The sequence below is a fragment of the Electrona antarctica genome (genome assembly GCF_951216825.1).
Source record: "Electrona antarctica genome assembly, chromosome: 4".
In the NCBI taxonomy this organism is placed as follows: Eukaryota; Metazoa; Chordata; class Actinopteri; order Myctophiformes; family Myctophidae; genus Electrona; species Electrona antarctica.
In genome coordinates, this window is record NC_136809.1 from 3142601 (window position 1) to 3157735 (window position 15135).

General features: G+C 50.3%; 1 protein-coding gene across 1 annotated transcript in view; it reads left to right on the top strand.

The window, feature by feature from the left end:
- Window positions 1-15135, top strand: part of LOC306922158 (girdin-like) — a gene marked incomplete at both ends in the record, with an annotated part of 136363 nt that overhangs the window by 56019 nt on the left and 65209 nt on the right. Inside the window, 7 exons of the mRNA XM_079499554.1 lie at window positions 1449-1595; window positions 1773-1914; window positions 3684-3810; window positions 3853-4697; window positions 7229-7434; window positions 9201-9395; window positions 12027-12157. Of these exons, the coding sequence (XP_079355680.1) occupies window positions 1449-1595; window positions 1773-1914; window positions 3684-3810; window positions 3853-4697; window positions 7229-7434; window positions 9201-9395; window positions 12027-12157 (1793 nt within the window). The remainder of the gene's footprint in view (window positions 1-1448; window positions 1596-1772; window positions 1915-3683; window positions 3811-3852; window positions 4698-7228; window positions 7435-9200; window positions 9396-12026; window positions 12158-15135) is intronic.

The following is a 15135-nucleotide window of genomic DNA, read 5'->3' on the forward strand; positions in this document are numbered from 1 at the left end:
AATAGAAATTTGCTGCCAAAAACAACACTGGTGTGTGTGTGTGTGTGTGTGTGTGTGTGTGTGTGTGTGTGTGTGTGTGTGTGTGTGTGTGTGTGTGTGTGTGTGTGTGTGTGTGTGTGTGTGTGTGTGTGTGTGTCTCTCTCTCTCTCCCCCAGGAGTTGAAGGAGGATAACAGGGTGTGTGTGTGTGTCTCTCTCTCTCTCCCCCAGGAGTTGAAGGAGGATAACAGGGTGTGTGTCTCTCTCTCCCCCAGGAGTTGAAGGAGGATAACAGGGTGTGTGTGTCTCTCTCTCCCCAGGAGTTGAAGGAGGATAACAGGGTGTGTGTGTGTGTGTCTCTCTCTCTCCCCCAGGAGTTAAAGGAGGATAACAGGGTGTGTGTGTCTCTCTCTCCCCAGGAGTTGAAGGAGGATAACAGGGTGTGTGTGTGTCTCTCTCCCCAGGACTTGAAGGAGGATAACAGGGTGTGTGTCTCTCTCTCCCCTATGAGTTGAAGGAGGATAACAGGGTGTGTGTGTGTGTGTCTCTCTCTCTCCCCCAGGAGTTAAAGGAGGATAACAGGGTGTGTGTGTCTCTCTCTCCCCAGGAGTTGAAGGAGGATAACAGGGTGTGTGTGTGTCTCTCTCCCCAGGACTTGAAGGAGGATAACAGGGTGTGTGTCTCTCTCTCTCTCCCCCAGGAGTTGAAGGAGGATAACAGGGTGTGTGTGTCTCTCTCTCCCCAGGAGTTGAAGGAGGATAACAGGGTGTGTGTCTCTCTCTCCCCTATGAGTTGAAGGAGGATAACAGGGTGTGTGTGTGTCTCTCTCTCTCCCCCAGGAGTTGAAGGAGGATAACAGGGTGTGTGTGTCTCTCTCTCTCCCCCAGGAGTTGAAGGAGGATAACAGGGTGTGTGTCTCTCTCTCCCCCAGGAGTTGAAGGAGGATAACAGGGTGTGTGTGTGTCTCTCCCCCAGGAGTTGAAGGAGGATAACAGGGTGTGTCTCTCTCCCCAGGAGTTAAAGGAGGATAACAGGGTGTGTGTGTCTCTCTCCCCAGGAGTTAAAGGAGGATAACAGGGTGTGTGTGTGTCTCTCTCCCCAGGAGTTGAAGGAGGATAACAGGGTGTGTCTCTCTCCCCAGGAGTTAAAGGAGGATAACAGGGTGTGTGTGTCTCTCTCCCCAGGAGTTAAAGGAGGATAACAGGGTGTGTGTGTGTGTCTCTCTCTCCCCCAGGAGTTGAAGGAGGATAACAGGGTGTGTGTGTCTCTCTCCCCAGGAGTTAAAGGAGGATAACAGGGTGTGTGTGTCTCTCTCCCCAGGAGTTAAAGGAGGATAACAGGGTGTGTGTGTGTGTGTGTGTCTCTCTCCCCCAGGAGTTGAAGGAGGATAACAGGGTGTGTGTGTCTCTCTCTCTCCCCCAGGAGTTGAAGGAGGATAACAGGGTGTGTGTGTGTCTCTCTCTCCCCCAGGAGTTGAAGGAGGATAACCGGGTGCTCCAGGAGACCAAAGAGGTTCTTGAAGACCAGCTGGAAGGATGGAGGTCTCGCTCTGACAAACTGCACCAGCTGGAGAAGACCATGTTGATGCTGAAGGCCCGCCTCCACGACATGGAACAGGTCAGAACCAGGGTTAGAGAAATCCCTTAGAAAGAGGGCACCTTTGGACAAAATTAGCGAAAATAGCAGATCTACAAGCTCTCAGCTCTCTTTTTGAAAAATTTAAAAAATGTGGCCGCAAATATTTGAATGGTGTGTGTGTGTGTGTGTGTGTGTGTGTGCGTGTGTCCTCTCTAGGAGAAGGAGGTGGATCGGAGACGCATGGAGGAGCTGCAGGAGGAGAACCTGGCTCTGTGCCTGGCTCAGAGGAGAACCATGGAGGAGTCCCAGCACCTGGGCTGGGAGCTAGAGCAGATCTCCAAGACCACAGACACACAGGGTAAAACACCTGGGCTGGGAGCTAGAGCAGATCTCCAAGACAGTAGTCTTAAACAGTGTTGATTTTGTTGACTAAAACGAAACAAAAAACAAAATAAAAACTAAGCTACGATGCCTAAAACTAAGCCAGAAATATACTGACAAATTTGTCAACAAATAAGAACTAGACTAAAATGTTAGGGGGGTGAGCTAGTGGAGAAGAGATCCAGTAGAACTAAAAGACATGGAACAGGTCAGCATGGAGTATCAGTATACTGTAAGTAAAAGTATCAATATTGCAATGTAGTTTGGTGGTGACATATTGTCCTGTGTGTGTCTGTGTGTAGGCCAGTCTCTGAGCGAGGGTGGTGACATATTGTCCTGTGTGTGTCTGTGTGTAGGCCAGTATCTGAGCGAGGGGGGTGACATATTGTCCTGTGTGTCTCTGTGTGTAGGCCAGTCCCTGAGTGAGGGTGGTGACATATTGTCCTGTATGTGTCTGTGTGTAGGCCAGTCTCTGAGCGAGGGTGGTGACATATTGTCCTGTGTGTGTCTGTGTGTAGGCCAGTCTCTGAGCGAGGGTGGTGACATATTGTCCTGTGTGTGTCTGTGTGTAGGCCAGTCTCTCAGCGAGGGTGGTGACATATTGTCCTGTGTGTGTCTGTGTGTAGGCCAGTATCTGAGCGAGGGGGGTGACATATTGTCCTGTGTGTGTCTGTGTGTAGGCCAGTCCCTGAGTGAGGGTGGTGACATATTGTCCTGTATGTGTCTGTGTGTAGGCCAGTCCCTGAGTGAGGGTGGTGACATATTGTCCTGTGTGTGTCTGTGTGTAGGCCAGTCCCTGAGTGAGGGTGGTGACATATTGTCCTGTATGTGTCTGTGTGTAGGCCAGTCTCTGAGTGAGGGTGGTGACATATTGTCCTGTGTGTGTCTGTGTGTAGGCCAGTCTCTGAGCGAGGGGGGTGACATATTGTCCTGTGTGTGTCTGTGTGTAGGCCAGTCCCTGAGTGAGGGTGGTGACATATTGTCCTGTGTGTGTCTGTGTGTAGGCCAGTCCCTGAGTGAGGGTGGTGACATATTGTCCTGTATGTGTCTGTGTGTAGGCCAGTCTCTCAGCGAGGGTGGTGACATATTGTCCTGTGTGTAGGCCAGTCTCTCAGCGAGGGGGGTGACATATTGTCCTGTGTGTAGGCCAGTCTCTCAGCGAGGGTGGTGACATATTGTCCTGTCACTGTGTGTCTGTGTGTAGGCCAGTCTCTCAGCGAGGGTGGTGACATATTGTCCTTTGTGTGTGTCTTTGTGTAAGCCAGTCTCTGAGCGAGGGTGGTGACATATTGTCCTGTCACTGTGTGTCTGTGTGTAGGCCAGTCTCTCAGCGAGGGTGGTGACATATTGTCCTGTGTGTGTCTGTGTGTAGGCCAGTCTCTCAGCGAGGGTGGTGACATATTGTCCTGTGTGTGTCTGTGTGTAGGCCAGTCTCTGAGCGAGGGTGGTGACATATTGTCCTGTGTGTGTCTGTGTGTAGGCCAGTCTCTGAGCGAGGGTGGTGACATATGGTCCTGTGTGTGTGTCTGTGTAGGCCAGTCTCTGAGCGAGGGTGGTGACATATTGTCCTGTGTGTGTGTCTGTGTAGGCCAGTCTCTGAGTGAGGGTGGTGACATATTGTCCTGTGTGTGTCTGTGTAGGCCAGTCTCTGAGCGAGGGTGGTGACATATTGTCCTGTGTGTGTCTGTGTAGGCCAGTCTCTGAGCGAGGGTGGTGACATATTGTCCTGTGTGTGTATGTGTGTAGGTCAGTCCCTCAGCGAGGAGGTGAGCGACAGGACACTGAGTCGCCTCCTCAGGCTGGAGAAAGAGAACCAGAGGCTGCTGTCGACCATCGAGGACCTGAGAGCCACGTCCAACAGCAGCAGCAGCCCCCACCACAGCCACCACCACCACCACAACTCTGTCCCCCACAGCAGTCCGCAAAACAGCCACCATCACTACCACCAGGACCACAACCCTGTCCCCAACAGCAGCCCCCAACACAGCCACCACCACCACGAGCACCACGACCCTGTTCCCCACAGCAGCCCCCAGCACAGAGCCACGTCCAACGATAGCAGCCCCCAGCACAGAGCCACGTCCAACGATAGCAGCCCCCAGCACAGAGCCACGTCCAACGATAGCAGCCCCCAGCACAGAGCCACGTCCAACGATAGCAGCCCCCAGCACAGCCACCATCACCACGACCACAGCCACGACGGCCCTCGGGTCGCCTGTTGCCCGCGTTCGTTAGCGGCGCCGACGCAACCCTCGGACTTGGCCCAAACCCGCTGCCCGCATTCAGAAGACGGCAGCGCCAGGACATCAGCGTCTAGCGCCGCAGCGACGCCGCAGCACATGACGAACGGCCACCACCACCGGCGACCACCGCCGTCAGAGGACTCGCTGAGCACGGAGGGTGACGGTGCCGTCCCCCCCGGGGGGGAGGGGGAGGAGGACCCAGAGCTTCAGGATCTGGAGAAAAGACAGCGAGAGGAAGGGAGAGGCGGAGAGCATCCCAAGGAGACGACCTCCGACCTGGACGCGTTGGACCACACCGCCCACAACGGCGTCCATCATCATCACGTCTCTGGCTCCTCCCCTGGCTCTCGGAGCGGCCTGGCCCCCCACCACCACCACCACCACCACCGGGACAGCTGCGTCCTGGGCCTGTCGGGGCGCTCCTGCTACCCCAGCAAACACGCCGAGCGACTGGAGGCCAAGTGCAGGACGCTGGACACGGAGAACCAGCGGCTGCAGGCTTCTCTGGACAACACCGGTCAGTCTCTGTCGTTCTGAGAGTCATTCTCTAGTCAGGGATGGACCCGTCACAAATATTACATAATCTGAGAGTCATTCTCTAGTCAGGGGTAGACCCGTCACAATTATTACATAATCTGAGAGTCATTCTCTAGTCAGGGGTAGACCCGTCACAATTATTACATAATATGAGAGTCATTCTCTAGTCAGGGGTAGACCCGTCACAATTATTACATAATATGAGAGTCATTCTCTAGTCAGGGGTAGACCCGTCACAATTATTACATAATCTGAGAGTCATTCTCTAGTCAGGGATAGACCCGTCACAATTATTACATAGAGTCATTCTCTAGTCAGGGATAGACCTGTCACAATTATTACATACTCTGAGAGTCATTCTCTAGTCAGGGATAGACCCGTCACAATTATTACATAATCTGAGAGTCATTCTCTAGTCAGGGGTAGACCTGTCACAATTATTACATAGAGTCATTCTCTAGTCAGGGATAGACCCGTCACAATTATTACATAATCTGAGAGTCATTCTCTAGTCAGGGGTAGACCTGTCACAATTATTACATAATCTGAGAGTCATTCTCTAGTCAGGGATAGACCCGTCACAATTATTACATAGAGTCATTCTCTAGTCAGGGGTAGACCTCTCACAATTATTACATAGAGTCATTCTCTAGTCAGGGATAGACCCGTCACAATTATTACATACTCTGAGAGTCATTCTCTAGTCAGGGGTAGACCCGTCACAATTATTACATACTCTGAGAGTCATTCTCTAGTCAGGGATAGACCCGTCACAATTATTACATAGAGTCATTCTCTAGTCAGGGATAGACCTGTCACAATTATTACATAGAGTCATTCTCTAGTCAGGGGTAGACCCGTCACAATTATTACATAGAGTCATTCTCTAGTCAGGGGTAGACCTGTCACAATTATTACATAGAGTCATTCTCTAGTCAGGGGTAGACCCGTCACAATTATTACATAGAGTCATTCTCTAGTCAGGGGTAGACCTGTCACAATTATTACATAGAGTCATTCTCTAGTCAGGGGTAGACCCGTCACAATTATTACATACTCTGAGAGTCATTCTCTAGTCAGGGGTAGACCCGTCACAATTATTACATAGAGTCATTCTCTAGTCAGGGATAGACCCGTCACAATTATTACATAGAGTCATTCTCTAGTCAGGGGTAGACCCGTCACAATTATTACATAATCTGAGAGTCATTCTCTAGTCAGGGGTAGACCCGTCACAATTATTACATAGAGTCATTCTCTAGTCAGGGGTAGACCCGTCACAATTATTACATAGAGTCATTCTCTAGTCAGGGATAGACCCGTCACAATTATTACATAATCTGAGAGTCATTCTCTAGTCAGGGATAGACCTGTCACAATTATTACATAATCTGAGAGTCATTCTCTAGTCAGGGGTAGACCCGTCACAATTATTACATAATCTGAGAGTCATTCTCTAGTCAGGGATAGACCCGTCACAATTATTACATAATCTGAGAGTCATTCTCTAGTCAGGGGTAGACCCGTCACAATTATTACATAATCTGAGAGTCATTCTCTAGTCAGGGGTAGACCTGTCACAATTATTACATAATCTGAGAGTAATTCTCTAGTCAGGGATAGACCCGTCACAATTATTACATAGAGTCATTCTTTAGTCAGGGGTAGACCCGTCACAATTATTACATACTCTGAGAGTCATTCTCTAGTCAGGGATAAACCTGTCACAATTATTACATAGAGTCATTCTCTAGTCAGGGGTAGACCTGTCACAATTATTACATAGAGTCATTCTCTAGTCAGGGATAAACCTGTAACAATTATTACATAGTCATTCTCTAGTCAGGGATAAACCTGTAACAATTATTACATAGTCATTCTCTAGTCAGGGATAGACCCGTCACAATTATTACATAGTGCTCTGTAAAGCACTTTGAGCTGCATTTATGTCATGAAAGGTGCTCTACGAATAAAGTTCAACTCTGAGAGTGTAATGGAACCAAATGGATATCCTCATTCTAGGATGTGCAAGAGTTATTCACGTTTTAAGATTTTCGGTTTCGTCGGCTAAAATGGGGGTTGGAACATTTTTTATGACGTCCCACCGGAAAATAACATTGAATGTTGCGCAACAGACGCTCCCAGCACTGTGCAAAAAGCATGGAATACGGATGTGTATATTACAGGAAACTCGCGTTAAACTTTCCAACAAACTCCGGTGAACTCCCGAATTGTACCATCACACCTGTATATTACCGTATATTAACTGTATCTGCTGCTAAACTTGAGGTTTACGAGTAAAATACAGTGCCCATAATTGCCCGTTAACTCCTCTTTTCACGCAGTGCAGCCTGTGGAGCGATGCGATGTCAATAAATCTCTGTCCTTTTATTAATCTCCGTCCTGGGCGATGAGTGTTACTAATTGATTGATTGAACGGAGAACTCCGTCCTCGCCGCTCAGGGTGTTAAAACCCCTCTCCTCTCCCTCTCCGTCTCCGTCCCCCGTCAGGTCGGAAGCTGCAGCGGCTGGAGGCAGAGGTCCAGGACCTGGAGACGGAGAACCAGAGCCTCCAGGCTGCCCTGGAGGAGCTGCGGATCAGCTCCAGACGTCTGGAGCAGCTGGAGGGAGAGAAGCAGAGCCTGGAGCAGGAGAGTCTGGGTCTGGAGAGAGACAAGAGACGCTTGGAGAAGGAGAACCGCCGACTCCGTCAGCAGGTCAGTCAGTGTGGTGGTGGTGGGTGAGAGTCTGGGTCTGGAGAGGTGGTGGGTCAGCAGGTCAGTCAGTGTGGTGGTGGTGGTGGGTGAGAGTCTGGGTCTGGAGAGGTGGTGGGTCAGCAGGTCAGTCAGTGTGGTGGTGGTGGTGGGTGAGAGTCTGGGTCTGGAGAGGTGGTGGGTCAGCAGGTCAGTGTGGTGGTGGTGGGTGAGAGTCTGGGTCTGGAGAGGTGGTGGGTCAGCAGGTCAGTCAGTGTGGTGGTGGTGGTGGGTGAGAGTCTGGGTCTGGAGAGGTGGTGGGTCAGCAGGTCAGTCAGTGTGGTGGTGGTGGGTGAGAGTCTGGGTCTGGAGAGGTGGTGGGTCAGCAGGTCAGTCAGTGTGGTGGTGGTGGGTGAGAGTCTGGGTCTGGAGAGAGACAAGAGACGTCTGGAGAAGGAGAACCGTCGACTCCGTCAGCAGCTCAGTCAGTCAGAGACCTTTTCCACCGGTTGGTTCCCAGTGGGAACCGGTCCACTTCTTTTTCGTTCTTAGTCCATGAGCCAGAGCTCCAAAATTGGAAGGTTAATTATGAATTGAGTGGAGCAAAACCATACATATATTAGATTGTTATCACCATGAAACTTCACCAATTGATTACTTACACGAAGACAATGATTTATTGTATTACAAATTTTACATTTTTAAATATGCAAATGAGGCATTATTATAGGAAAATATGCAAATAATTGAAAATATGAAAAAGCTACTATTGTGGAAGGGATATCATGTATTAATGTACTTGTATTGATCCTATAAACAATTTAATATATGTCTAGTTTTTCCCAACAATGTTGGAGCACTGGCTCATGGACTAAGAACCAAAAATAACTGAGCCGGTTCCCATTGGGAACCAACCGGTGGAAAATAACTGAACCGGTTCCCACTGGGAACCAACCGGTGGAAAAGAACTGAACCGGTTCCCACTGGGAACCAACCGGTGGAAAAGAACTGAACCGGTTCCCACTGGGAACCAACCGGTGGAAAATAACTGAACCGGTTCCCACTGGGAACCAACCGGTGGAAAAGAACTGAACCGGTTCCCACTGGGAACCAACCGGTGGAAAAGAACTGAACCGGTTCCCACTGGGAACCAACCGGTGGAAAAGGGGGTCTCAGTGTGGTGGGTGATCAGGGCGGTGCAGCATTATTGGATCTCGGTTTGGAGTACGGCTTTAAAGGTACATTCAGTGATTTCACTTAATTCAACTATCAATTATTTTTTCTTATTTTTTGGATAATCCTGACCATATAAGGAGTTCCTCCCTGTCCCCAGTGAGCCCCTGGGGTCAAAAAACCCTAGTTTCGGTTTGGGCTTTGGGTGGCAAAGCTTTCATCCAATCAGGATGAGAGATGCCTTCCTCCAATCATGATCGAGTGTGGCTGGCATTGGTGCGCGTGCTGTTGGTCTGTTGTACTTCCCCCACTGTAGAGAGTGTGCATGTGCACATCTTGTTACCGGGTGGACCGTTTTTTTTCCCAAATCACTGAATGCTCCTTTAAGCAACTAGTCGACTATTCAACTAGTCGACTATTCAACTAGACGACTATTCAACTAGTCGACGACTATTCAACTAGTCGACTATTCAACTAGTCTACTAGTAAATCCAATATAGTCAACCTTGTTGGTACTATAGTTGACTAGTTGATAAGCCTCAAGATCAGATAGATTATAGTTATAGTCACCAATGTACACAGTTTTTAAATGTAAAACTATTATTAACTCTCTACAGGCTGAGATCCAGGAGGCCACTCTGGACGGCAGCAACGTCCGTATGAGCGCGCTGGAGAGGGAGCTCCGCAACCTGGGGAAGGAGGCGGAGGGGCTGAGGGAGACGGCCGAGAGGGTCAAAGGCCTGGAGAGGGACAACCGGGAGAGGGCCAAGCAGGCCGCCATCGACCACGGCACCCTGGCCACCCTGAGAGAGGTGAGCTATGGACCACGGCACCCTGGCCACCCTGAGAGAGGTGAGCTATGGACCACGGCACCCTGGTCACCCTGAGAGAGGTGAGCTATGGACCACGGCACCCTGGCCACCCTGAGAGAGGTGAGCTATGGACCACGGCACCCTGGCCACCCTGAGAGAGGTGAGCTATGGACCACGGCACCCTGGCCACCCTGAGAGAGGTGAGCTATGGACCACGGCACCCTGGCCACCCTGAGAGAGGTGAGCTATGGACCACGGCACCCTGGCCACCCTGAGAGAGGTGAGCTATGGACCACGGCACCCTGGCCACCCTGAGAGAGGTGAGCTATGGACCACGGCACCCTGGTCACCCTGAGAGAGGTGAGTTATGGACCACGGCACCCTGGTCACCCTGAGAGAGGTGAGCTATGGACCACGGCACCCTGGCCACCCTGAGAGAGGTGAGCTATGGACCACGGCACCCTGGTCACCCTGAGAGAGGTGAGCTATGGACCACGGCACCCTGGCCACCCTGAGAGAGGTGAGCTATGGACCACGGCACCCTGGCCACCCTGAGAGAGGTGAGCTATGGACCACGGCACCCTGGCCACCCTGAGAGAGGTGAGTTATGGACCACGGCACCCTGGTCACCCTGAGAGAGGTGAGCTATGGACCACGGCACCCTGGCCACCCTGAGAGAGGTGAGCTATGGACCACGGCACCCTGGTCACCCTGAGAGAGGTGAGCTATGGACCACGGCACCCTGGCCACCCTGAGAGAGGTGAGCTATGGACCACGGCACCCTGGCCACCCTGAGAGAGGTGAGCTATGGACCACGGCACCCTGGTCACCCTGAGAGAGGTGAGCTATGGACCACGGCACCCTGGCCACCCTGAGAGAGGTGAGCTATGGACCACGGCACCCTGGTCACCCTGAGAGAGGTGAGCTATGGACCACGGCACCCTGGCCACCCTGAGAGAGGTGAGCTATGGACCACGGCACCCTGGCCACCCTGAGAGAGGTGAGCTATGGACCACGGCACCCTGGCCACCCTGAGAGAGGTGAGCTATGGACCACGGCACCCTGGCCACCCTGAGAGAGGTGAGCTATGGACCACGTCACCCTGGCCACCCTGAGAGAGGTGAGCTATGGACCACGGCACCCTGGCCACCCTGAGAGAGGTGAGCTATGGACCACGGCACCCTGGCCACCCTGAGAGAGGTGAGCTATGGACCACGTCACCCTGGCCACCCTGAGAGAGGTGAGCTATGGACCACGGCACCCTGGCCACCCTGAGAGAGGTGAGCTGAGGGACAAAAATACAAAACAACAGAGAAATGCACTCTGTTTTTTTGTATTCGAGCTAATTGCACACAAGTAGGACATGTATGGCCTACTTGTGCACAAGCAGATCGCGCCATGAGGTGCCATCCTAACCAGATGCCCCGAACCACTTAAGCTGGCTCCTTTCCAGCTAACTGCCTGTATGACCTTATTTGGGCGTACAGGAGCTGGTCAATGAGAAGCTAACTGTCTGTATGACCTTATTTGGACGTACAGGAGCTGGTCAATGAGAAGCTAACTGTCTGTATGACCTTATTTGGACGTGTAGGAGCTGGTCAATGAGAAGCTAACTGTCTGTATGACCTTATTTGGACGTACAGGAGCTGGTCAATGAGAAGCTAACTGTCTGTATGACCTTATTTGGGCGTACAGGAGCTGGTCAATGAGAAGCTAACTGTCTGTATGACCTTATTTGGGCGTACAGGAGCTGGTCAATGAGAAGCTAACTGTCTGTATGTCCTTATTTGGGCGTACAGGAGCTGGTCAATGAGAAGCTAACTGCCTGTATGACCTTATTTGGGCGTACAGGAGCTGGTCAATGAGAAGCTAACTGTCTGTATGTCCTTATTTGGGCGTACAGGAGCTGGTCAATGAGAAGCTAACTGCCTGTATGACCTTATTTGGGCGTACAGGAGCTGGTCAATGAGAAGCTAACTGCCTGTATGACCTTATTTGGGCGTACAGGAGCTGGTCAATGAGAAGCTAACTGTCTGTATGACCTTATTTGGACGTGTAGGAGCTGGTCAATGAGAAGCTAACTGTCTGTATGACCTTATTTGGGCGTACAGGAGCTGGTCAATGAAAAGCTAACTGTCTGTATGACCTTATTTGGACGTACAGGAGCTGGTCAATGAGAAGCTAACTGTCTGTATGACCTTATTTGGACGTGTAGGAGCTGGTCAATGAGAAGCTAACTGTCTGTATGACCTTATTTGGACGTACAGGAGCTGGTCAATGAGAAGCTAACTGTCTGTATGACCTTATTTGGGCGTACAGGAGCTGGTCAATGAGAAGCTAACTGTCTGTATGACCTTATTTGGGCGTACAGGAGCTGGTCAATGAAAAGCTAACTGTCTGTATGTCCTTATTTGGACGTGTAGGAGCTGGTCAATGAGACGCTAACTGTCTGTATGACCTTATTTGGGCGTACAGGAGCTGGTCAATGAGAAGCTAACTGTCTGTATGACCTTATTTGGGCGTACAGGAGCTGGTCAATGAGAAGCTAACTGCCTGTATGACCTTATTTGGGCGTACAGGAGCTGGTCAATGAGAAGCTAACTGTCTGTATGACCTTATTTGGGCGTACAGGAGCTGGTCAATGAGAAGCTAAAGAGCCAGCAGAGAGACAACGAGCTGGAGAGGCTCGCCCACGAGCTGGAGATGAAGGACGTTGACCAGGAGAACCAACCTCTGGCTGACCAGGAGTCACCGGACAACAGGTACACGCACGCACGCACGCACGCACAATAAATTGTTAAACTGCGTAGTTTAACAATTGATTTATGTCCACACAACAGGGAAAGCATACAGGAACACAAATATTACCAGTAAAGGTTACATTCACAAACTCATGGGTATATCCTCATGATATAACAACACACACGTCACTCAGCCTTTCTGCCTCGTCTTTGGGCGGACATCCCAAGTTGTGGAAACCCTCCGACAACCAGTCCGAGGAAACAAAGTTCTTAGTCTTGCACAGCTGTTGCTTGGTATTATAGCGCTCTCTGTAGTTCTCATGTTCTCATGTGCCTGGAAGTGGAAGTCCATCCATTACTACTCCGGGGTTAGTCCGACAGCGGACGGACTAACCGCTGGAAGGCTGCCAGGTCTATATTGCCTCTCTTCTGGAAGGCTGCCAGGTCTATATTGCCTCTCTTCTGGAAGGCTGCCAGGTCTATACTGCCTCTCTTCTGGAAGGCTGCCAGGTCTATACTGCCTCTCTTCTGGAAGGCTGCCAGGTCTATATTGCCTCTCTTCTGGAAGGCTGCCAGGTCTATACTGCCTCTCTTCTGGAAGGCTGCCAGGTCTATACTGCCTCTCTTCTGGAAGGCTGCCAGGTCTATATTGCCTCTCTTCTGGAAGGCTGCCAGGTCTATACTGCCTCTCTTCTGGAAGGCTGCCAGGTCTATACTGCCTCTCTTCTGGAAGGCTGCCAGGTCTATACTGCCTCTCTTCTGGAAGGCTGCCAGGTCTATACTGCCTCTCTTCTGGAAGGCTGCCAGGTCTATATTGCCTCTCTTCTGGAAGGCTGCCAGGTCTATATTGCCTCTCTTCTGGAAGGCTGCCAGGTCTATATTGCCTCTCTTCTGGAAGGCTGCCAGGTCTATATTGCCTCTCTTCTGGAAGGCTGCCAGGTCTATACTGCCTCTCTTCTGGAAGGCTGCCAGGTCTATACTGCCTCTCTTCTGGAAGGCTGCCAGGTCTATACTGCCTCTCTTCTGGAAGGCTGCCAGGTCTATACTGCCTCTCTTCTGGAAGGCTGCCAGGTCTATATTGCCTCTCTTCTGGAAGGCTGCCAGGTCTATATTGCCTCTCTTCTGGAAGGCTGCCAGGTCTATATTGCCTCTCTTCTGGAAGGCTGCCAGGTCTATATTGCCTCTCTTCTGGAAGGCTGCCAGGTCTATATTGCCTCTCTTCTGGAAGGCTGCCAGGTCTATACTGCCTCTCTTCTGGAAGGCTGCCAGGTCTATATTGCCTCTCTTCTGGAAGGCTGCCAGGTCTATATTGCCTCTCTTCTGGAAGGCTGCCAGGTCTATACTGCCTCTCTTCTGGAAGGCTGCCAGGTCTATACTGCCTCTCTTCTGGAAGGCTGCCAGGTCTATACTGCCTCTCTTCTGGAAGGCTGCCAGGTCTATACTGCCTCTCTTCTGGAAGGCTGCCAGGTCTATATTGCCTCTCTTCTGGAAGGCTGCCAGGTCTATATTGCCTCTCTTCTGGAAGGCTGCCAGGTCTATATTGCCTCTCTTCTGGAAGGCTGCCAGGTCTATATTGCCTCTCTTCTGGAAGGCTGCCAGGTCTATATTGCCTCTCTTCTGGAAGGCTGCCAGGTCTATATTGCCTCTCTTCTGGAAGGCTGCCAGGTCTATACTGCCTCTCTTCTGGAAGGCTGCCAGGTCTATATTGCCTCTCTTCTGGAAGGCTGCCAGGTCTATATTGCCTCTCTTCTGGAAGGCTGCCAGGTCTATATTGCCTCTCTTCTGGAAGGCTGCCAGGTCTATACTGCCTCTCTTCTGGAAGGCTGCCAGGTCTATATTGCCTCTCTTCTGGAAGGCTGCCAGGTCTATATTGCCTCTCTTCTGGAAGGCTGCCAGGTCTATACTGCCTCTCTTCTGGAAGGCTGCCAGGTCTATACTGCCTCTCTTCTGGAAGGCTGCCAGGTCTATATTGCCTCTCTTCTGGAAGGCTGCCAGGTCTATACTGCCTCTCTTCTGGAAGGCTGCCAGGTCTATATTGCCTCTCTTCTGGAAGGCTGCCAGGTCTATACTGCCTCTCTTCTGGAAGGCTGCCAGGTCTATATTGCCTCTCTTCCCAGTAAGCTGTTCATGGGAGAGGGTTAGGTAGCGTTGACTGTTGGTAGAATCCACTGGTGAATAGAGCCTTCTTGTATGCAAGTTACTGTACATAGAACACAGAAGTTACTGTACATAGAACACAGTATGCAAGTTACTGTACATAGAACACAGAAGTTACTGTACATAGAACACAGTATGCAAGTTACTGTACATAGAACACAGAAGTTACTGTACATAGAACACAGTATGCAAGTTACTGTACATAGAACACAGAAGTTACTGTACATAGAACACAGTATGCAAGTTACTGTACATAGAACACAGAAGTTACTGTACATAGAACACAGTATGCAAGTTACTGTACATAGAACACAGAAGTTACTGTACATAGAACACAGTATGCAAGTTACTGTACATAGAACACAGAAGTTACTGTACATAGAACACAGTATGCAAGTTACTGTACATATAACACAGAAGTTACTGTACATAGAACACAGTATGCAAGTTACTGTACATAGAACACAGAAGTTACTGTACATAGAACACAGAAGTTACTGTACATAGAACACAGAAGTTACTGTACATAGAACACAGTATGCAAGTTACTGTACATAGAACACAGAAGTTACTGTACATAGAACACAGTATGCAAGTTACTGTACATAGAACACAGAAGTTACTGTACATAGAACACAGTATGCAAGTTACTGTACATAGAACACAGAAGTTACTGTACATAGAACACAGAAGTTACTGTACATAGAACACAGAAGTTACTGTACATAGAACACAGTATGCAAGTTACTGTACATAGAACACAGAAGTTACTGTACATAGAACACAGAAGTTACTGTACATAGAACACAGAAGTTACTGTACATAGAACACAGAAGTTACTG